Raw genomic sequence first — 24,947 nt, 5'->3', positions numbered from 1 at the left:
AATCTAATATTAATATTTTGATCTGAAACACCAACGTCTTCAGTAAACAACAAAAACAAAGGAATTCAGCTTAACATTTTGGAGAGCACTCTTCAAGTGTGTGTGTGTGTTTGCTGGAGAGGTTTGATGGGTGGAAATGTTATCATTTAACACTGCAATGTAAACTAAATGTAAATTGTATAATTTTGTGCATTACCAGCTCAGAATGTGACGGTGGATGACATCCTGTCTTCGTATAAACAGGCCTGTCAGAAGCTCAACTGTAAACCCATTCCCAAAGTGCTCAAACAGATTCAGGTGAGGCACAGTTCACAACAATAATACCCCCCCCCACACACACACACACGCACTTTCTGATATATTCAGATAAAACATTTTGCTTTAGCACACTGATGATTAGCAACTGGGAGTTATATCACATGCCTACTTGAAAGTATTCACACCACCAGCCGGCTTTTTTTCCCCATTTGCTTACGAACTGGATGTAACCAATTGCAACTTACTGCAGTCCATGTTCCTGCTGACTCTGCTGTCCTGCACCTAGCAACTGCTGCTGCTACTGCTTACTGGCCTGGTTGTCAGCAAGATGCCTCGACCAACCACAGGAACCACATAACTAAGACAAACGTGACTCATTCGCTCGTCTCCCAAAACCATTACAACGTCTTGCTTTGAGGCTGTTTTGTTCAGACTGGAGGCGATTAAAAGACTAAATAAACCATTTGCGTCTCTGGCTGTGGGCATCCTACATTCTACACTACAACCAGGAATCATGAACAAAATGTGGTACAAATTCTATTTGTGGAAATTAACAAAACGTTTTGTTCACCCTGTTGTGATTTTCCATCAGATTAGGGCACAGATACCCCCAGCAGAAAGCTGTTTTCTTTTCTCCTCTTTCCTTTCGTAGCCTTGTCTTGTGGGTTAGCCAGCAATCATGTTTCCCATAATCCCTCTGTCGGAGTTGCTCCTCAAATCCACTGGGGGCGAGAATTGCCTTTGTGTGAATTTGCAGACATAAACCTTTTGGGTTTGTTTTTAATACAGTTTCTACCTTAGTTACAAGCAGAGGTGGGTAAAGTAGCCACAAATTGTACTTGTTTGGGTCCTGTTCCTTCAAAGTAAAAATTAGTCTTCCAAATACCTGATTGACGTGAAAATAAGTCAGGTTGGAACTATTCAAGGCTGCCTTTTATTGGTCAAATGGAAGTCAAATCTTCTGAGTAGTTCTGTTGTCATGTGACAAGCCCCAAGCGAAGTCGCCAACAAACCAAAACATAGGTGGCACAAGCAATAATGGATGAATGAAAAGTCTTAAGCTGAATGTGGCCCATTATAACAGAGTAAAAATAATGTTTATTCTTAGCAAAAATATTAAAGTAAATGTAAAATTTTTCAGCAAAACTACTCAGACGAGTACAATTTACCCCAAAATTAATTAATAATTAAAAATAAGTAACTCGTTTCAGTATAAAGTCAATCTATCTTAGTGGCATCCATTCAAGAATGAGTTCTGGAGAGGTACAGATACTATAGATTGAGAGACTGAACAAAGGAAACCCCACAGGCCTGGTCAGCTGAGAGTTAACATCACAGGTACTTGAGGAAAAACACATCACACTGCTAAGATGATGCTTAGGCTTTCACTTTATGGTCTGAGTACATTTCCACTGGCCCTGTGTGGCGGGCTGTATCACCAGCCCCTCCTTTATTCCCGTCTTCCTTTCATATTCCGAGGAATCATTTCTGCTGTTCTGTTGCTCATTTTTTATTCGTCATATTTTGGATGTTTGGCATTTCTTCCAAACAGCATTTTTTTTTTTTTTATTTGTGCTGAGTCATGACTTCAATGAGCAGCCATGTCGACAAGACAGGCATACTAGTTGGTTGTAGGGTTTTTGCAAGCAGAGTTAACACCTTTTTCAGATCCATTCGCTTTCTCGCTAAATGCACTCTGTATTAAGACTACGTATTGCATGCAGCAGCTTGCCAGGCACTCTAGAGGATATGTGCATTTCAGGCAAGTTTCTCTCACAAGCTGTTTATAAGGAGGGCTGTTTAGCAGCTGCATGTTAAATACCTTTGCAACTGCAACTCCTACCAGTATTTGGACCTTGTTTTAAGAATCCCAGAGGAATAAATGATTTTATACACAGGCATCATGTATGCTACTCATTGGCACTTCTGAGGTCAAACACAACCCCACCTTGAATGCTGCTCCATCTACATTTTGTCATATGTAAAAACAACTTTTTATATGCCTTTTTAAAACAATTTACTTTTTTGTATTTTCAATGTTATTTAAACTAGTTGTGGGTAAATTAATCTTTTATGTTCGTTGATTGTGTCTTGAAGCAATTGGAGACATCATTGTGTGCATAACTTTGTTAAATGTTCAACCATCATCGTAATCTAAATTAGCATTTCCGAAGTTTTTGTTTTGTGCCATTTACCAGTTTCACGATCCATACTTTGAAAGCAAGAAAAAATTAGGTTAATAAAATACAACTCCCAATTTTGCTGATTGTCTGTATGCAGTTTACAATGTTGCTATTCAATGAGTTGGTCGGATCTTGAGGTAATGGGAGAAAGGTGACCCTTCATTGCTTCATTCATGAGCCTCTTGGCACATATTGTCTAGCGCGGGCTTTGTACAGGATAATCACCTGGAAAGACATTTTAAAGAAGACTGTTGATATTGTACTTAAATGCAGCTTTCTTTTTCTTGAAAGTTTTGGACTCTTCCTCCTTGTTTGGCCTTTGACAAAGAATCTCTCCAAAAACATTTGTCTCATTGTTACTAGCTTGTGTTCTTACTTATCATGCTGGCACAACCCGAGTCACTTGATTTTAGATTTTAGGTTAACCCTCTGTTGACCCATGTTGCATTTTGCACATGGTACATTAGGGCCCCTATTCCACTTTACTGACTTGGCATTTGCCATTATTGACCAGTGTTGTACAATTTCTGATAACCTGCAACCCTGCTGGTTAACAGAGGGTTAAAACTTCTTTCACACTCTGATAGGCAATACAATATTTTTTGTTCAGTATCTATGTGCGGCTTGGTACCAAATGGCTCCCAGACCGTTACTGTTCACCATCCAGGTGGTTTGGGACTGCTGATCTAAATGTGTGAATAGTTGTCCATCTATTATACATGTACATACACATTATACAACTTAGAAAATCTCGTCCATTTTGTGACTTATGGCTTTGGTTCATTCTCATTCAAAGAGGATAGGCAGCATATGAAATGGATGGCTGGAGAATCACTTTCACTTTGCTGGCCTGGACACCCATGTAACCATAAATACACAGACATCTTGTTAGATAATTTATTAAGTTAGGTGGTCATGTAATATGTCATTCTAATGTATTTTCCTGTCCATATTTCCTGTAGTATATTCTGTTGGATATTTGTTTTGTAACAGCATATGAGCTAATCAGGACGCATTGAGTCATGGAGGGAGCCTGTCAGCACGTTCAGGCAGGCACAGATAATTACTCGTAGTGTGGCATGGGGCAGAGGTTACGGAGTTCATGGTGAATAGGATGGAGGGGTAACTATTTGTTGGCACATAGTTTTGAGGGCCGCACTCCCGGTGTTTGCGTGGGTAACTGTTGAACCAGGGCAGGAGGAGAAAAATACATTTTATTTCATTGACGTACGATACGCTACCTGACAACCTTGTCTCGGATGGAGTACACGACTGCTAACTACTGGAACCAGTAACGTGTACAGTGACATGTACATATAAAAATAGAACAGAAGGCACTAGAAATATTCAGCAAATGTCTGTCTCGGATTACAAAAGAGGAAGTTTGCTTAAATTTTTTTGTCAGTGGCTCTTGTAGGGATGTTTCTTAATGTGCAATGCAAGATGTGATTTCACAAAGTACTCCCTTACTTACAGTGCTTTTTAAAAAATATTGCAGGAACTAAAAGACCTGAGTCAGCGAAACGAGTGCTTGGATCTAAAAGGTAAGCACCTAACAATGTGCAGATTGTCACAAGATCACCTTATGACTCATAACGAGTTTATATGTGACACCCTATACGTGACGATGAAACCTCCAAAGTCAAACATTCATTCTGTGACTTCCAACATTTATTTTCCTATAGGAAATAATATAAAAGATAAATCTTTACTGACTGTACATTAAAGATGAAATGATTACTCAAATACCTTGAATAATTCCCTTACAAAAAAGATCTTCAGCTTTGCAATTATAATTTTTCCACACAGACTATTACTGCCAGGGTTTAATAATTGTTTAATCTGGCGATTACTTTTTTCAGTTAATCAATTAATTGGATATAAAAAAAGAGATTTCTTCCCTTTTATTCAATAACACGATATTATTTCAGATTGACCGTGAAATTACTTACCAACCCAAATTGATTATGATTCTGTTACTTGTTTGGTCTGTAACATGTGAGAAAGTAGGCAAAGATGTGAATTGTTTTTAAAAGTAAGAGACGTTTGCATATGTTTTATTTTTATGAAATGGAAAATCAATCAGTCTAAATTATTGTTTAGAATAGTTATAATTATTTACCCAATATTTTTATTGTAATTAATTGTATTGACATAATTGAAGTCTGAGGGTTTGGACAATTTTAAGTTTAAACCAATTGAAAAGTAAAGGATTAATTTGATAATCAATTGATTGCTCGATGGACGACTGGTTTAGCAGATCTCCCTCACAGTTCTGAAGAGTGGGGGTTCAAATCAGGTCCCACCTGTGTGGCGTTTACATGTTCTTCCTGTACCTGGTTGGGTTTTCTCCGGGTACTCCAGTTTAAACATGCACACACTGTGCCAAAACAGGACGTTTATTATCACCAACACAAGGTGTCAATGTTTGCTAATTTAATATACCCTACCAACGTTAGTTAGAACGTATTGTAATGCCTTCCACAACTCATCATGGATAAATAGGCTCTGGTGCACTTTTAATCACAATATTGAACAAACATTAACAAAATATACACTAGCAATAACAGAATAAACTCGTAAAAACCACATTCATACACAAGCGCTATGCTCAACTGATGCTTAGTCAGTTAACGTGCCAAGGATGTGGGAGGAAACCGGGGTGCCTGGAGAACACCCACACAGGCACGGGGAGAACATGCAAACTCCACACAGGAGGGGTCAGTATTGAAGTCGGGTCCTCAGAACTGTGAGGCCAATGTTTTACAGCTGGGCCACCATGCCAGGATGATATCTGACTGGTAAAAATGAATTAATTGTGTGTGTAATTGAAATTTAAATGAGTGATATTGCTCATATTTTACTGAGCCGCCAGACCTTTTGTCACATTTATGGAGGTATACTTTCAGTAAGATAAAGTCTCACCATATTTGCTAATGTCACACGATTTTGGTGCTTCGCAAAATGATACACTGACCTTGTGTGTTTGTGCGCAGGTGAAAAGTTGGACTACAAGGCATGTGAGTCCTTGGAGGAGGTTTTGAAGAGAGTCCAGTTTAAAGTGATAGACCTGGAGCAGACCAACCTAGATGAAGACGTAAGAATAAAACATTTCTTAACACACATACTGAGATATTAAGTGTGTGTCACTGGATTTTGGATTATCCCTCATCCCCTTGTGTAAATACCACTGAGACTGCATGCAGTTAAGGTACGGCCGCTCTACTGTGGACCTGTAGGATAGATCCTGTCGCAAGACAGTAAATATACTATACACAGTGTGACATTTATTTTCAGTCGCAGACACAAGTTGTGCTTGCAGTCAGACCCAGATTGCACCGGCAGGAAAAAGTCACTTTAATTGCTGCTTGCTGTTTTTTTCAGATGCTCTTACAACTCTGCAAATAAACAGAGACAGCCAACAAAACAGTCATAACCTTTCCAGAGGAAGCAGCAAATGGCCCTTTTCACCTAGTGCAGGCCTAAGCCCCAGGAATGGGAATGAGGCCTCTGCATGAGTCACTAAATACCATAACCTCATGAGTGCCACTGAAATAAGAAGCAGAGGTTTGAAAGGAAAAGAGAAGGCAGTATAGCAAATTGATCAATTGAAGAGGATGAGTCCCATCATTTTCAGATGATGTAATGAGGAAGAGAGAGACTTCCTGTTGAAGTTTCAGAAGTGATATGTGAGGATGTACATTTTAGAAAGGCGTCATTTAGAACCAGACAAGGTGGGCTGCTTGTGAATTGTATCGGACTCATTTTCAACCACCCTGAAGATAAACACATGTATACTCAGCATCCCGGTAAACACACACTGAGAATTGCCATGTGACCCATAGCAGAAGCATGTCCGGTTTACTTTGCCTTTATTTCTTTTCTGCGTCTTTCTTTTCTGCGTAAATTCTCACTTATTGACTTAGGCCCTTTGACACAATACACAAAAGCAACATTTTCAAACTGGGGTTTTAAAATAGTGATTTTAAATTGGAACTGCACTTGGGCGCAGTAGTCAAATCCATCTTCTTTAACATTAGACACCTGGAAAAGCTAAAATCTTTTCTTACAAAATAGCACTTAGAAACTAGTAAGTAATTCATCCCTTTATTACATCTCAGATGGATGACTGTAATGTATTTTATTTTGGAGCTAGCCAGTCCTCTGTTAAACATCTCAAGTTTGGCTCAAAATGATGCTGCTTGCCTCCTAATTGGAGAATGTAAGATGGAGCATATAAGTCTGGTCCTGGCCTATCTCTTCATGGTCTGGCTGGCGGTGTGGTGGACAACTTGTTGGCACATCTGCCTCACAGTTCTTAGGACCCTGGTTCAAATTGGGCTTCACCGTTGAAGAGTTTGCATGTTCTCTCTGTGCCCTTGTGGGTTTTCTCCGGGTAATGCTGTTTTATCCCAGATCCCAAAAACATGCATACTAGATTAATTGAAGGGTGAGTGAGTTTGTATGTGTTCGGCGATCAGCCGCCGACCACTTCACCTTATATCCTGCCTTTCCCCCATACTGTGCTGGTATGGGCTCCAACATGGCCACAACAATAGGGATTATAAGCAGTATGGAGGATGGATGGAGGGAGGGAGGTAGGGAGGGATTGATGGATGGACTTGCTCCGTCTTATCTCACTGAGCTACTCCATCCCTATGCCATTGCCAGATTCCTCAGGTCATCTGATAAGCTGGTTCTTGAGGTACCAAGGTCTAGACTGAAACTCAGGGGATCGGACATTTTCGGATACTGGTCATGTGGTATGGAATGACCTCCCTCTGTATGTCACTGTCAATTTTTAAAACCTCTCTTGAAACCTCTTAAAACTCTATTCTCGGGCTTTCACAGCACAGCTTAAGATGCCCCTTTTATTTTCATTTATTAAAGTTTGATTCTTATTTGAGTACAGCAGTTGGTTTTGAGCTGTTATTGTATTAAAAGTGCTTTATAAATAATGTTGAGTTGAGTAACGGCACATTTCTCCATCAACAGCAAAGTTAATTCCCTGACTTTAGAAAATTAACAACCACATACATTTTTTAAGTGCAGTGGTAGAATATTTGCTTTGACTTGCGACCGCAAACTTAATACGAGTGCTGTATGATACTCAGCCCAACTCACTTCAAAATAAGCAGCACTTTGGAATATAGTTAAGTGTTTTTCAAACAACTGCTTACAGACAGGCCCCACAAGCTTAATGCCAACATATAATGGTAAAATGCTATTGACGTGCTAATGATTAGCTTCTATGTGGCTATATTAGAAGTCATGGATATTTGAACACAAACTGTGGAACAACACATATAGAAACATAATATAACAATACTCCCAGATTTATATTCTTTGTCCTCTATGAAAAATTACTAATATTACAGCTGCACAGTACTATCCTTCATTAGTTTCTGCATGACTGTAGAGTAAAACTCAGCTAATGCCACCCTTATGGTTAATTGTTTTTTCCCCCCTTTTCCCCTGATACTCCTTAGGGCGCCTCTGCTCTGTTTGATATGATTGAGTACTACGAGTCGGCCACACACCTCAACATCTCCTTCAACAAGCACATAGGCACGCGGGGATGGCAGGCTGCCGCTCACATGATGAGGAAGGTAAGTTATTACTTAGATTCAACCCTTAGTGGATCGGGTATTGTGCATAGATCACAAAAGATTTGTTTTATCTGAATTATATTATGTGGTCATAAAAGTACTTGGGATGAACGGACCAAAAATGCTATCTTGTTCTGCAGTTTTAATGATGTTATAAAATTGATTTCAAAGAACAGTGTGACATGTACAAGTAGTGTTTTTAGAAACAATCGCTGAATTAAATAAAAGTACAATTTGCAACATTTTAAAATGGGAAATGCAATCAAAGATCAGTATTTGGAACGAAGCTTGAAGCATTTAAATCCAATACATTGCATTTTTTACTCTTTAAGTACCAAGTTTTTAAATCCAGTTCAGTTATCTTCAACTTTTTTTGAAAATCACTGGACTGTTTTCTGTTTAGTGTTGAATCAAATGTGCAGAAACGGTACATTTTAACGAGTTTGCCAAAGCAAATTGTACATTTCAATTTATTCTTTACACCAGCGAAGATTGAGGTCAGTTATATGTGTGTGGCAACAGAATTCACGGTGTAATGACACACTCGTTAAATGATTAGTGTTTTGGTAGCCCTAAAATCCTTGTGTGATTATGAGCTTGAAGAAGCTTATTAGTCATAGCTGTGTTGTAATGAGGAAACGCTCCCCGAAAATAGCGTTATTATTTACAGTACTTGAGTCAACTGTCAAAAGACACTGTTCTCATTACATTCCAAAGCGTACACTCACCAGACAGTATAATGAGTACAAGTACAAGAGCTGGATGAAAATGTAACCCTTGCAAAGAACATGGTGCATTTGATGTTTTGAGTGACATAACCTCACTAATCATTGTGCAGTGAGTAGAAGTTGCAATATGTCCTTCTGTAAGTATAGCATTAAGCCTGCTTATTTTAGGGTGATTTCTGAAAAAGATGGTGTCATAAGCTTTATGCAACTATGTTTGCATGCCACATTTTGTTGGATGAAATGTATTATACTATTGTGATTGAATAAGTGCCATATTTACTGAATAAGAGAGATTAAATTTGATCGTTCTCCCATGGTCTCCTGAAACCTACAAACCTGCGTCTCCTAACATTGCCTTTGCTCTAATAATATCTGCTGAGCCTTAATTAATCACGTAAACTAATTAAAACTTTTTTTGATCAACTTTTTTACTAATTTAAAGGAGGCATACATTTTTCTATTATACCATTTATGCTATTTAAAACCATTTCCCAGGTGTCCCAAAACTGCATTATGTCTAGAATGCAAATGAATTCCCTTTGTGCAAAGCCACCTTGTGGTTTAACAGCCACTAATTTAAAAGCAGCATCTTTCAGATTATGCCTTTATTGATGCACAATTGTTTTCCAACCCCCTACAGACGAGCTCTCTACAGTATCTGGATGCGAGAAACACGCCTCTGCTGGACCACTCGGCCCCCTTTGTGGCTCGAGCTCTCAGGATCAGTGGCAGCCTTGCAGTCCTCCACCTGGAGAACGCCGGTCTGTCTGGTAGACCGCTCATGTTGCTTGGTAAGAAGGGGACAGACTTTGTCGATGGCAGTGTTCAATGAAATCATTTAATTATTCCTTTATATTCTATTTTTAGCAACAGCACTGAAGATGAATATGAACCTGCGCGAGTTGTACCTGGCCGACAACAAGCTCAATGGGTTGCAAGATTCAGCCCAGCTTGGCAACCTGCTCAAGTTTAACTACAACATCCAAATTCTGGACCTGCGAAACAATCACATCCTGGACTCTGGTACAGTTGGAACCCAGACAGATCTGTGCATTGGTCATAATTTAGGGTTGGAATGATTAATCGAGTAATTTGATGACAAAAAAAAAACCCGAGCATACTCTCTACCTCAAAATGTCCAAAGTATAATTTTCTACATGTGCTAATATTAAACCATATTCACACACCACCCCATGTAGAAATAAGTTGGTTCATTGGTTATGAGCCTGAAGGAAAGACTATGTAAGAGACCGAATTTCCAAGGTTTTTGATCATTTACCACATAAAAAGAAAAGAAAATGCATTGTGTCTACTGTAAAACAACTAACTAATGTACCACACAAGTATGTCTATGGTCACCAAAACATGGTATGGATATTAGCTAATTTATTATAGCCTACCATTGCTGGTTGGAGCAATTTGTAAGGCACCAACAAGTCGTCAAGGATGGATACAACCGTGGCTGCACTTTCATTCTCTTTATTGAATAGACATAAACAAAATAAAGATATATATTAAGCGCATTCATCCACAAGTTGCTGCGTCCACAACTGATGCTCAGGCAGGCACTCATGATGCAGACTTTGTAATGTTTAGATAAGTAACAGCAAGCTGATAAACTGAACTCAAAAAAGCTAACTCTAAACTCTACTTTGCTGACTCCCACATCACTCACCAGGCCAGGCAGGTCCCACTTTTTTTAAAGCCACACACACTCAAAATCACATTTACCGTGCCTTGAAAAAGTATTCTCGATCCCTCCTGATTTTTATCAAGGCACAAAAGAAAACCAAACCTTTCTAACACACTGTGAAAAAGTAATTACCCCCTTGTTAAATTTGTCACTGTGACTAACCACAAATTTGAGAAAGGTGAGTTCAATTTCACAAGCCACACCCAACCTGATTACCACCATATTTGTTGAAACAAGAAATCACTTAAATGGAATCTGTCAGAAAACGTAGAAGACTTCAAGAACTTCAAGAAGAAATGAGGAAAAAAAGTGATTGAAATACATCAGTCTGGAAAAGGTTACAAAGCCATTTCAAAGCCTTTGGGGCTCTAGCGAACCACTGTCAGAGCCATTATAAACAAATGGAGAAAATTGGGAACAGTAGAAAACCTTCTCAGGACTGGGCAACCAACTAAGATTACTCCAAGAGTGTGACGACAACTCATCCAGGAGGTCACAAAACAACATCAAAAGACCCGCAGGTCTCGCCTGCCTCAGTTAAGGTCAGTGTTCATGACTCTACCATAAAAGACACTAGCCGATAATGGCCTTCATAGAAGAATTCCCAGGGAAACATCCCTGCTGTCAGCAAAGAATACAAAGGCTCGCATTTGCCAAAAAAACATCTTGATGATCCTCAAGACCTTTGGAGAAACATTCTGTGGACTGTACTACTGTGAAAGGTGTATGGCCTGTTATATCTGGCGTTAAAAATAGCACAGCGTTTGATAAAAAGAACATTATCCCCACAGTGAAGCATTGCGGTGGCAGCGTAATGGTCCGGGGTTGCTTTACTGCCTCAGGACCAGGACAACTTGCTGTGATGGATGAAACATGAATTCTGATGTGTACCAGAAAAACATCCGGCCATCAGTTCGTGCCCTCAACTTCAAGTGCTCTTGAATCATGCGCAGGACAATGATCCGAAACACACTAGTAAATCCACCTCTGAACTGCTCCCAAATAAAAAAAAATTTGGTTTTGAAGTGGCCAAGTCAAAGTCTTGGTTTAAATCCAATTGAGATGCTGTGGCGTAACCTTAAACTGTGAATTTCGTGCTAGAAAACCCTCCAATATGCCAGAGTTGAAACAATTGAAACAACAACAACAAAGAAGAGTGAGTCAAAATTCCTCCAGTGATGTGAAAGACTCGTCGCCAATTATTGCAAAAGCTTGATTTCAATTATTGCTGCGGAGGGTGGCACCACTTATTAGGTTCAGACGACAATTACTTTTTCACAGAGGTTCAGAAAGGTTTGGATTTTCTTTTGTGCCTTAATGAATTGTCATTAGTAAACTGCATTTTGTATTTTCTTGGGTTTTCTCTGAGTGATATTAAAATGGGTTTGATGATTTAAACGTTTGTGTGTGATATGCAAAAAAAAGGAAAGGAAATACCTTTACAGGTCACTGTACATTAGTGTAGGACATGCGGATGAGTAACCCAATGGACAACAATAAGACATGCACCTCATGTAACTGAATTGAAAATCAATTCATGTCTGATTTATTAAAACACTCCAATATCTCCTTTTAATGTGTGTGAATACTAAAGAGACTCATGAGCTCTTTAGCGCCTAAGTCTCTTGTGCCCACATATCTATTTAATCTCAATTTATGTAACAGATGCGCACACAACACAAATATATCTCCTAGCTTGAGACTGCAGTTATTTGATGAATACGAATGCTGGTGAAATAATCTTATCATCGTTGTCTGAAAAATATAGCCTACATTGTTTTTGTTTGGAAGTTGTCTTTTAAATATTCCAGTTCCTCATTTTTGTATGGCCTCATTTGTTTCAGTGTAGTGACGCATAGCATCTGAGTGTTCAGAGTACAATGTTCTTATGCTAAAGAATCTTTGTCCATTTTCACACGTAAAAGCCATTGCTAATGATATTTTGGTCAATTTAGCAGGACACAAATGGACTGACTATGTGCATGTGGGACTGTCATCACAGGTTTGGCCTATGTGTGTGAAGGACTAAAAGAGCAGAGGAAAGGCCTTGTCACATTGGTGCTATGGAACAACCAGCTCACACACAACGGCATGGGCTACCTTGCTGCTGCACTGGTATACACACACACACACACAGAGTGATTGCTAAGGAGAAAGATGACAGTAAAAGAATTTAATACAATTGGATTGACTTGTCTAAATACTGTATTTTAGGAAATAGTGTCTTAGGTAATTATTTACTGCAGATACACCGTTTGCACTAAGATGGCTGTGAATAGAGCAAAGCTAGTTTAAAGAATCAGTTAGTGTTGACAACAAAGCAATTTGGCTGCTATATATAGCGCGTTTTCCAACCCCTCTAGCAACTTTTTGTTTTTTTTTAAGTCACTCGTGAATGTAATATAGAATGTAGTCATTTTCACAATATTGAACTGCTGTTAACTAAAGAATGGTAAAAGGTAAAAATTTTATTTTTTTTCTGATGAAATCAGAGGGTTAAATCTTTCTTTTGATACGTTCAATGTTTATATAGCTACAGAACTCAATTTTCTTTAGGCCTTAAAAAATCTGTCAAAATGGTTGGTACCCAGATCTCCCAATGTGAGAAACAGCTGGCATTAAATGACTTCAAAAACTTGGGGAAGCTTGTAGACCTGAGAATACCATCCCAACTGTGAAGCATGGAGGTGGAAGCATCTTGTTGTGTTGTGCTCTTTTGCTGCAGCAGGAACTGAAGCTCCTCATAAAATAGACAGCATTGTGAAGAAAGATCATTAGATGGGAGATATTAAGGCAACATCTCAAGACATCAGCCAGGAAGCTCAAACTTGGGCACAAATGGGTCATCCAAATGGACAATGAGCCTAAGCATACCGCCAAAATGGTTTAAAAATGACTTGAGGATAAAAAAAATGTCGTAGAGTGGCCATTACAAAAGCCCTAATTTGAATCCCATCGGAAATTTTGTCAGCAGACATGAAAAGCCATGTATGAGCAAGGCAACCAAAAAACCTGACTCGGTACAGCAGTTGTGTCCGGAGGAATGGGCCAGGAATCCAACAAAGTACTCTCAGAAGTTTAGAAGCTTTTCGAAGGATACTGAAAACATTTGACCCAAGTCATGCAGTTCAAAGGAAATGTTACTTGATCCTAAGGAAATGTATCTAAACTTGAGACCTTGTATATATATAAAATTCGCGAAGAAATTCTTTTATTACTGAGACATTTAACAAAATTAAATAATTTTTGTGATCCTGACCTGAAATGGGAGAGGTTTAGTCGGATTTGACTACAGACAGTGGGACAAAAAAAAAAGTTTTTTTTTTTCCACAGTGTAGGTAAACTTATGGATTCAAGTGTCTCTCTCTCTCTCTCTCTCTTCCTCTCTCTCTCTCTCTCTCTTTTGAGAGAAAGACAGAGAGACTATCTTCAGATAACATACGATAATCTTTAACATGCACAGGAAACTTGTTTACTGCATGAAGTAACTCACTGTACTTAAATTGAAAGGACAGACTTGTTACATGTTACTGGTTTGAGCATGAGCCTCTCTGGGGACAGGGGTTGAAATGTCCCACCTGTGTGGAGTTTGGATGTTCTCCTCGTACCTGCATGGATTTCCTCCGGGCAATCTGCTTTCCTCCCAAATCCCAAAATAATGCATTAATTGGACAATTGCCCTGAAGTGTTATTGTGTGTATGGTTGTTTGTTTCTATGTGCCCTGGGATTAGCTGGCAACCAGTTCAGGGTGTACCCCGTCTCCTGCCCGAAGATAGCTGGGATATGCTCCAGCATTCCTCGCGACCTTTGTGAGGATAAGCGGCTAAGAAAATGGATGGATGGATGGATGGATGGATAGAGTAGTTACATGCTTTGGTGAGTGCAGCTGTTGAGGCTAGCAACTGTGAGAGTTTAATGGGGATCAAAAGTTACCCATTTAATGTCCATTTGCAATCAATATCTTTTATCTATCCATCCATTTTCTAAAGCTTATCCACGGTTAGGTCACGGGGCAGCAGCCTGTTCGTCCAGCTCTTCCAGGGGGTCCTGGAGCACTCCCAGCCCAGCCGAGAGACAGTCTCTCCAGCATGTCCTGGGTCATCTCTGGGCCCTCCTCTTGCTGGGATATGCCCGCAACAACTCACCAGGGACACATCCAGGAGACATCCTAACCAGATGCCCGACCCACCTCAATTGGCTCCTCTCAGTGTGGAGGAGCAGCAGCTTTATTTTGAGCCTCACCCGGGTGATCGAGGAGGCCTCTTTTTAGGTGGAGGCTTTTATTTGTACAACTGGACGAGACACCTGGCAACTAACTGAGCCATACTGTTTATTAGACTGGGTTGCCACAATTTTAGGAAATCCGTGGCATTTGGATTTCATCAAACACTTCACTTGTTCAGATCGAATTCTGTGGCTGTACGAAAAAAAGTAAGTTCATTGTCCTTGTTTGTTTTGATGAGTCACCACATCATCGTCACATTGATGTAGGACAATAAGGAGCTCATTGTTTGCAGTTCCCCATTTAGACACTGCTAAATCCCAGCTTGTCAAAAGCAGTACAAACTGTGTTCTGCTGGTTTTCTTCATTTCACAATTGGCCGCACTGATTGTGATCCACATTTGAATTAAAATGCCGCACTTTTTTTTAAGTAGTCTAGTGCAGTGTGATCCACATTTGAATTAAAATGCCGCACTTTAATTATTCTAGTCCAGTGCTTCTCAAACTTTTTACACTAAGCAAAAAAAATATATATATATATATATATATATATATATATATACATACATACTACTTTTCAAATTTCTACTATCATGAGCAACCTGTGTCCATCAAAAACAAGTTTTATTCTTTAAAAAATACCATATATTTCATATAAATGTAACAGGGATCTTTCAACATTTAATATTATGCTTGAATACAGGAAAACAACAAAATACTTTTCTCCAAATTTGTTTAATTCATTGTGCATAAAGTCAATCAAATTCATCCATTTATTTTCATCCGATTATCCGAGCCACAGTTCCAGTCGGCCGCCTCGGCAATGGAGTCACGGAACATGGCCCACTTAGACTCGCTGTCCCCCACCTGCCCCGGGACAGGGGTGAAGTTCTGCCAGAGGTGAGAATTGAAATCCTTCTGACGGGATTCTGCCAGATGTTTCCAGCAGACCCCCATAATACGTTTGGCCTGCCAGGTCAGACCAGCATCTTCCCCAACTATCGAAGTCGTCTCACCACAAGATGGTGATCAGTGGGCAGCTTCGCCTCTCTCTTCACTAAAGGGTCCAAGACATTATGGACAATCCAAGATGAGCACAGAAGTCCAATAACAGAACACAACTTTGGTTCTGATCGAGGGTGCCGTTCCTCCCAATCGCGCCCTTTTCAGGTCTCACTGTTATTGCAAACATGAGCATCGAACCCCCCCAGCAGAACAACGGTGCCCTGGCGGGAGCCCACTCCAGCATCCCCTCCAAGGACTCAAAAAAAGGATGGGTACTCTGAACTTCTGTTTAGTGCATATTCACAAACAACAGTGAGGACCCGTCCCCCCACCCACACGTGGAGGGAATGCTACCCTCTCGTTCACCGGGATGAACGCCAGTGCACAGCCCCTGAGTCCAAGTATACCGGCACCTGCTCGACACCTGGGGAAATCCACTGTGGAAGAGAGTTCAACCCCTTTCAAGAGGACTAGAACCCAACAGTCCGAACTTCTTGATTTCGCACACCAGCTCAGGCTCCTTACCTAAGATAAAAAAATTTGGATATGTGCACTGTATTGTGGCGATGACCTCAACTCACTTCACAACCCTCAGCACTTTGGCCAATAGTAAAACAATTCTTTCAAAAGAAGCTGTTTAATGTAACTTGTAGTTGAAGTTTGCTGTCAAACTCAACATAAAACAGCAGAAATACAAGTCACGTGTTTAAAATAACAGATTTGCTTTAAATAAGTCGCCACAGATGGGCTTACAAATAGCATATATGTTTCAGGGTTGTTTTCCTTTAATCCTCTGATAATTCAGCAAGTATTGGAGCAACCCATTCAGACGGGCAATATAATACTTGGGCATATTTTTTATGCTGTGTAAAGATTGACTAACATTACTACAGTTTAGTACTGACCGTATCAATATAGGCTAGGTCTATATTATACTGCCGCATAATGTGTTGAATTGAAGCAACAAAAAAATGGCAGTTTAAATCTTTGCATTGTTCTTAATGATGTCATTACTGTATGTTTTTTAAAAAGTACAAGACTATAGACTGTAGTATTTTTCATATTAAAAACACAGAAACAAAAATGTGTGTTGTTGGTATTTAGGAGGTGGCTTGAGCAGAGTTTGGGGTTACACACCAAGACACGTAACAAATTAAACTAAGTTCTCAAGGCACCACTCTTATGTGTAGTCTTGTTGCACATTTTCTCAGCCTTGCACCCAAAGTCTGGAAACACTGAACCTTGGTCATAACTCAGTGGCCAACGAGGGTGTCCACAAGCTGAAAGACGGACTGATTGCTAACCGTTCTGTGCTCAGACTCGGCCTCGCCTCCACCAAGCTGTCTTGTGAAGGTGACAAATTGAGGCTCTCTCTTTTGTAACAATTTTTTACTTTTTTGTATGCAATATTCACCCCACCCCCTCCCCAATGTTTGCCTCCGTACCCACTTTAGGGGCGGTAGCAGTGGCTGAATTTATAGCAGAGAGCCCGAGGCTGCTGCGTCTGGACCTCCGAGAAAATGAGATCAAGACAGGGGGACTGATGGCGCTGTCGCTTGCCCTGAAAGTCAACACCTCTCTGTTGCGCCTGGACCTCGACCGGGAGCCCAAGAAAGAAACTGTGAGCGTGCGCTTTTCAATTATTAACTATGTGGAAAAACATTACATATCTTGTGTAAAGAGAGAGATGTATGCTTCTGACCCAAAAAAAATAACAGTTATTCAAATAGCCTCTATTGACACCTGAAAATTAGCAGGATGCGTGAAGCATAGGTACAGTGGACAACATTGGCCTTCCAGTTCTGAGAACTGTGGTTCAAACCCCGGCCCCGCCTGTGTGGACTCTGCATGTTCTCCCTGTACCTGCGTGGGTTTTCTACAGCCACTCCAGTTTCCTCTCACGTCCCCAAAACATGAATTCTTTGAAGACTCTAAATTGCATCTCGGTGTGATTGTGAGTGCAGCTGTTGTCTGTCTCTGTGTGCCGTGGGATTGGCTGGCAACCAGTTCAGGGTGTACCCCACCTCCTGGCCGAAGATAGCTGGGATAGGATAGGATGGGAATATTTATTGTTGTGGTTACACCTGCCGCGCTGCTCACGATGCAGCAAGCCGCCTGCAGAACGGCGCTTGCAACACAACCACAACTTGGACACTTAAGGGAAAGTTAACTGTTTATGTGTTCCCTCGACATTTGTGGGCGTTACCTTCCTTACCCTCCTGCGATTAACGAAAATACGTGTATAAATGAATGTAGTATTTAAATAACTACGTATGATATGTACCATATTTTTGCAACCATAAAGCACTTTTACAAGTCTTATATTTTCTCCAAAATGGACAGCGTGCCTCAAGTGTTGTTTTGTGATAACAGCAATGAAGTACACTTAAAGGGCCACTGTCATGAAATGCATGATTTTTAGTATGTTATTGATGAAAAAACAGCAGCCAACATGGACCCATGCGTTTTTTCACCACAAAACATGATTTTGACATGTACAACTTTTTGTAACTCCCGCCATGAAAATCCTCTCAAGGGATTTGTTTTTGAGAACTGGCAGGACCGCCCTCAAGTGGACTCGTTTGTTTCTATTAGTTTTACCTCCGGGAAGGAAGCTCGTTCCTTCGTGTTAGCCAAAATGCCGGCTCGTTGCATTGCTGGACATTGCTTGAACACTCGGGAGGATGGAGTTAGCCTTCATAAGTTTGCAAGAGACCCGGTTTGTCGTAAAAATGGATTGCATAGGTGCAGAGGACCACAGCTTTGTGGGTTCTAAATGACGGGTAGTTGTGTATACAGGTACTAAAAAAAATAATAGTTTGGGACGGACCATATAATCGGTTTCTCATAATGTAACAAAAGATCCACGTACGTATGACAGGGGTGCTAAATGTATAGATGTGCCCATCGGACGGCTTCCGCGTCGGGCTCTCCCGCGAAGGCTGCAGTGTTGGCTTGCCCTCGAAGACTGCTGTGACGGCTCGCCGGTGAATGCTGTCGCATCGGGCTCGTGGACAGCGGCGACTATGAAGAACGCCGCCGGCAATGGCGCACTCAGCTGCATGCTACGACAACACTTTAAAGCGGCCCGGCTCGGCACCGTGATAAGCCACCTCTGCGGCAAAAATGAGCCACCCCGGCCGGCAGCCGGCTTGGCCTCGTAGGCCGGGGTGATTCGTCGCGGCGCCAGGCCCCAATGGCTCATCTCCACCGCGGAAGTGGATCGGAAAGGGAGGCGGTTAGGCCGTGATCGCATATCATCTGAATATGGCTCGAACAATAGTGTAATAATGCCCCAGTAACTTCACTTGGTTGTGTGATGTTCTCTTCTTCGAAAAGAGCTTCCGTGTCAGAAGGGGCGTGTTCGTCTCCCATAGTAGGGTGCACCGTGTGTTTTCAATGGCGAATGTCGGGGTGACGTCACAGACGGAGGATGCAGCCAATATGGCGACCACTTTGATGTCATAGAATTCTGCAACTTTGTGCATGGATGACGCGCTCTCATAGAATTCTGCAACTTTGTGCATGGATGACGCGCTCTCCGCTCATATTTATTTTTTTGTGCAGGCAATGAAGTGAATATTGTTATATGTATTTTTCATTTCATTTTAGAATGTTTTTAGGAATGGCACTTGACCTTTGAACACACTGGTTACACTGTTAGCATAGATATGTTTTAGTGTGTATGCAAGCTACCACATGATGGCGCTCAGGAAGCAGCGGGGATCAATTGCAATTTTACATTTGAAAGTAGAAGAAGGTGACTTTCCCTCATACACTCCCCCTGTAGCCAAGTCATTCCTCAGGATGTTGTAAACACTCATGGTGTCACTAAACTAAAATGATCACACCACATCCAACAGTAGCATAACTTGCACATAATAGAACAAATACAACAATGACTGAAGAAATGATGCACTTTAAACGCTCTTTACATCCTCCCAGCATGCTTTGCAGCTCTATGGACCTCCTTAGTGATTTAGTAGTTGTAAAACACTTTACACCAAGTACCACAAAAGGAAAAAAAATACTTGTTGTTCATAAACAACAAAGCAAAGGCCTTAAAGTATAATAAAGTACATTATTGTAGCCATTGTAACAGCACAGTAGCACCATGCTCAAATATAGGAAAATGAAAAAACTGAACATAAATATTAAATTAAAAATGTACTGCAGATAAGTAAAAAATGTACCCAAATGGGTATTTATTTATTTATAAAGTGTTAAGTGAAATTGTACTTAATTTAAATACAACTGAACTGTCCTTAACATTTTGCACAGTTTGAACACTGAATTCAGTAATTATTCTTGTACCACTAGAGGGAGCCTTTGTACCATTAGTTTTGAAAGGTAGTGATTATCTGAACCATTAAATCCACCATAACTCTAAGAAAGTGTGAAAGCTTGATTTTGTGAGCCCCTGTCTGGCCGTGTTCCATTTTTGAGGATGAGCTCTTGTCCTCGCAGGTGAAAAGCTTCATTGAGACCCAACGCGCGCTGCTGGCCGAGATCCAGAACGGCTGCAAGAGGAACTTCATCCTGGCCAAAGAGAAGGAGGAAACGGAGCAGATGATGAGACAGTCGGCATCCATGGCTGAAATTGCCACCGAAGACGGAACAAGAGAAGAAGAGGGGGAGGAGAACAAAGATGAGGGACAGTCTGATAAAGAGGGCAATAAAACGGGAAGTGAAGCCCAGCCGAGCAGTGAATCGGAGGTGAGCTCGCAGGTGACCGTTTCTCCAATGAACCTGGACTCTGATTCTGACACTGAAGATGAGGAAGAAGTGATCACGAAGACCTCGTCTGAGCCAAAAGCTCTCTTAAATGCAGCCCTTCCTCAAAGTGAAGTGGTGGCAGCAACATCAAGTCCCTCGCACACCCCCCCTCCATCCTCAATGAACATCATTTCGGGTATCACCATCACAGACAGCCCCGTTCCACCGGGCACGCCTCCCTCACCGGGCCGTTGCATATCTGTCTCAAGTCCCGGGCGGGGTCACAAGATCTTCATGGTGACTCGGGTGGAGAGCCCTCCAGAGTCGCTGGTCAATGCCAGCCATGCCGAGGGCCCGTCTAAGATGACCTTAGAAACGAGCGCGGTCGCAGCCACGAAGCACAAAGACGTTTACGGCGCCTCACTGAATCACACACGAGAGCCCGGCAGTGGCGACGCCGATGTCGGCGGCACTTTCAGACCCCCGTTGACAAGTCAAAAAGCACCTTTGTTTGCTCAGCCTGCTTGCTTCTCACCCGAGACCCCTCGTGAAGAACGAACAGAGGTTAAAGAGGCTCCTCCTGTAGTGGAGGAGAACGAATTACCGACAAGTGGAGACGCCAAAGAGGTCATCCAGATATCAGCATCCACAACAGAGCAAGTCACGCAGTATTCCGAGTGTCCGGACGACGCTAAAGACGTGGATGTCAGCTCCTCGACTGTGACAGAGGACGACAGCCTTGGTCCAAAACCCGATGAGGAACATCAGCAATCTAAGCCAGATGGACAGGAAGTAGCAGAGCCTGTCCTCTCTGACCAAACGACATCGGTCACTGCCGTCCAACCCCACGTGCAGGACTCTGCAGACCGCGGCGAGCAGGAAGTCGCCGCTTCGCTTTTGCCCAATGGCCTGAAACCCGAATTCTCCCTCCACCTCCTCGATCCCGACAGCCCCAAGTCTGGCAGCTGTGTCATGGAACACGGTATGTGTGTGTGTGTCTGGGTGTACTTTATGTATGAACAACATTTTTTACATATGCATGCATGAATATATAAGTGTTTTTGTGTTGCTGATGTAGTGAGTGTGAACTGCACACAAGACCTGGAGGACCTGCTGCTGGAAGCCAGTTTGGACACTGGCAGGGATGCGCCATGAAGGAGCTTTGACAGGTGAAGCGACTCCCTGCACTTAATGCAGCGAAAACATCTGCAAATGGCGCACCATCTTCATTTAGCCAGGCTTGAGTGTTTTTCTCCAGATGAAACGGCTTCTGTCTGCCCATCTTAATATGCATGTTTTCACAGTAATGAAAATAAAAATGTCATCCAATTTTTTTCAGCAGTTTTACACCTTAATCAACCAAATGAATGGAAGAAAAAATCCTGCTAAATTAATGAAATGAAAATATTATACAGGACTTCTGACAATTTAAACACGTCAGGTGCTCGTACAGTGAAGAAAATAAGTATTTAAACACCCTGCTACATTGCATGTTCTCCCACTTACAAAATCATGGAGGGTTCTGAATTTTTCATCTTCTTCATGTCCACTGTGAGAGAGATAATCTAAAAAGAAAAATCTAGAAATCGCAATGTATGATTTTTTTTTTAACAATTTATTTGTGCGATATAGCTGCAAATAAGTACTTGAACACCTGTCTATCAGCTAGAATTCTGAGCCTCAAAGACCTGCTAGTCCGTCTTTAAAAGTCCACCTCCACTCCGTGTATTATCCTGAATCAGATGCACCTGTGTGAGGTCGTTAGCTGCATAAAGACACCTGTCCACCCCATACAATCAGTAAGACTCAAACTTGTAACATGGCCAAGACCAAAAAGCTGTCCAAAGACAAAATTGTACAACTCCACACGGCTGGAAAGGGCTACGGAGAAATTGCCAAGCAGCTTGTTGAAAAAAGGTCCACTGTTGGAGCAATCCCTAGAAAATGGAAGATGCTAAACATGACGGTCAATCACAATCGGAGTGGAGCCCCATGCAAGATATCGCCTCGTGGGGTCTCAATGATCCTTAGATAGGTGAGGAATCAGCCCAGGATTACACCACAGGGCTTGGTCGATGACCTGAAAACAGCTGGGACCACGGTTTCCAATGTGACTGTTGGTAATACACTAAGACGTCATGGTTTGAAATCATGCATGGCTCGGAAGGTTCCCCTGCTTAAACCAGCACTTGTCAAGGCCCGTCTTAAGTTTGCCAATGACCATTTGGATGATACAGGGGGGTCATGAGAAAAAGTTTCGTGGTCAGATGAGACCAAAATTCCACTAACCGTGTTTGGAGGAAGACGAGTGATGAGTTCCGTCCCAAGAGCACCATCCCTACTGTGAAGCGTGGGGGTGATAGCATCATGCTTTGGGTGTGTTTTTCTGCACATGGGAATGGACGAGTGCACTGTATTAAGGAGAGGATGAACGCGGCCATGTATTGTGAGATTTTTGGGAACAACCTCTTTCCCTCAGTCAGAGCATTGGATATTGGTTGTGGCCGTGTCTTTAAACATGACAATGACACAAAGCACACAGCCAGGAAAACCAAGGAGTGGCTCCGTAAGAAGCATATCAAGGTTCTGGCGCGGCCTAGCCAGTTTCTAGACGTAAACGCAATAGAAAATCTTTGGAGGGAGCTGAAACTCTGTGTTTCTCAGTGACAGCCCAGAAACCTGTCTGATCTAGTGAAGATCTGTGTGGAGGAGTGGGCCAAAATCCCTCCTGCAGTGTGTGCAAACCTGGTGAACAACTACAGGAAAGACTACTGTACCAAATATTAACATTGGTTTTCTCAGGTGTTCAAGTACTTATTTGCAGCTGTATCACACAAATAAATCGGTAAAAAGTGATACATTGTGATTTCTGGATTTTTCTTTTTAGATTATCTCTCTCACAGTGGACATGCACCTACAATGGAAAATTTCAAACCCCTCCATGGTTTCTAAGTAAGAGAACTTGCAATATAGCAGGGGGGTCAAATACTTATTTTCTTTGTTGTATCGTGCTCTTCTAATGTATTTTTGACTCCATGTCTCCATTTGGTTTTCATCTAACTTCCTGTCTTGTCTACCCGCAGGTCCTGCCAGGACGCAAGGATTCAAGAACTTTCTCCCTTTGCCGCATTTTTCTGAACCTCAGCAAACCCCAAACAACTTTTCCAAAGGACAGAAGAGTCAAAAGCGCTTGTTCTGCCAAGACTCGAAGGACACAAAAAGAAAAAGTAATAATTGTGACATCACTACATCAACCACTGAGTGTGTGCGCGTGTGTGAGTGCGCGTGTGAAAGGAACAGCATCACTATGCTGTCATCACTACAATTTTGTGATTCTTTACACGGTGACGAGGGATCGTCCAGCGCTCGGAGCGCCGCCGCTGGCGGTCTGGAGGGATGAAATAGAACACTAACCAAAGACCAATCTTTCTGATGCGTGTGTGTATGTGTTTGTCTTCAGGAAAGCTTTTTAGGGGTAGAGCATAAGTCTCGACGACACACAAATAATTCCAATCGTGGACCCGGCCGAGCACACCTGCCGGCTTTGATGTCACTGCTCTTGTATCCGGTGACAATAAAGAGTTTTTGTCCTCCTTTCCTGTCAGTCGAAAGTTTGAAGGGACCTGCGCCACGTGACCTCTCCGCTTTTGTCCTGTCCGGTTGTCGTTTTGGCCCCTCAGGAATCAACACGAACCAAACCTGGAGCCATGAGCTCCGTTGCTTCTTTATCAGGTTGCTCAGATAAAAATAAAATCTCTACTTTTTCTCCTCCCTTCCCCCTTTCATTGTTATTTTCAGCACCTTTGACAAATCATTTTTATTTATTTGATGAGCTTTTGGAATTATTGCCCCAACCCACCCCCCATCACACACACACACACACACCACCATCCTGTATTTGATTTGTACATTTCAATTAGTCCAAATATTGAGGGTTTTTTTTTTCCTTTCTTGGGGGAGGGCAAGTTTGGAGTGGTTGACAGTAGTAGTCGGGGTGCATTCCTTTCAAAGCAAAGCTAATCACCAGGAAGCGATGTCACGTGATCTTGTGTGACTGTAAGGGGGCCATCAGAGGGCGCCGGACTCGTACTGCAGCTCTCCAAGTCACGTGACTCCACCCAGGGCCGCACGTTTTCAGCGTTTTGCGCCCCCCACTGTTTTGTAAATGCTTTCATTTTTAGACCTTTTTAATAAATTGTTAACTTAATTCAAACTGTGCTGGTAATCACAAAAGATATGTATGGTGACATTTGTTCCTCTCAAATAAATGCATGTAACGACTCCACAATTGACTTATTTACATCCCGCGCAAAAAAGTAAGGAAGTTTTGGTTTGCAGATGAAATTTCAGAATGAGTCTAAAATGCGGTGTGAACTCACAAACGAAATTAATTCAAATCTGAAAACTGTTTACACAATTTGCTCTTCTCAAGCAGTAGTCAAAAGCACTTGGACTGCTTAAGTAATTTCTAAATTAATACATTTAATCCGTTTTAAGTATGTGCAACAGACTAGAGCCAGAAAAAAAATATT

The 24,947-nt window shown here is 41.6% G+C and overlaps 1 protein-coding gene across 1 annotated transcript in view; it reads left to right on the top strand.

Moving 5' to 3' along the window:
* The window catches only part of ppp1r37 (protein phosphatase 1, regulatory subunit 37), a 48,622-nt gene extending 24,438 nt beyond the window's left edge, over positions 1-24,184 (top strand). The window contains exons 2-13 of the mRNA XM_061827385.1: positions 200-297; positions 3,940-3,985; positions 5,438-5,538; positions 7,931-8,050; positions 9,419-9,569; positions 9,646-9,801; positions 12,474-12,586; positions 16,911-17,052; positions 17,154-17,320; positions 20,167-21,397; positions 21,494-21,584; positions 23,499-24,184. Coding sequence (XP_061683369.1) covers positions 200-297; positions 3,940-3,985; positions 5,438-5,538; positions 7,931-8,050; positions 9,419-9,569; positions 9,646-9,801; positions 12,474-12,586; positions 16,911-17,052; positions 17,154-17,320; positions 20,167-21,397; positions 21,494-21,570 — 2,402 coding nt within the window. The 3' untranslated portion in view covers positions 21,571-21,584; positions 23,499-24,184. The remainder of the gene's footprint in view (positions 1-199; positions 298-3,939; positions 3,986-5,437; positions 5,539-7,930; positions 8,051-9,418; positions 9,570-9,645; positions 9,802-12,473; positions 12,587-16,910; positions 17,053-17,153; positions 17,321-20,166; positions 21,398-21,493; positions 21,585-23,498) is intronic.
* The last annotated feature ends 763 nt before the right edge of the window (positions 24,185-24,947 follow it).

This window comes from Syngnathoides biaculeatus, chromosome 8 (genome assembly GCF_019802595.1).
Source record: "Syngnathoides biaculeatus isolate LvHL_M chromosome 8, ASM1980259v1, whole genome shotgun sequence".
NCBI lineage: Eukaryota > Metazoa > Chordata > Actinopteri > Syngnathiformes > Syngnathidae > Syngnathoides > Syngnathoides biaculeatus.
This window is presented reverse-complemented; position numbering and strand designations above follow the sequence as displayed.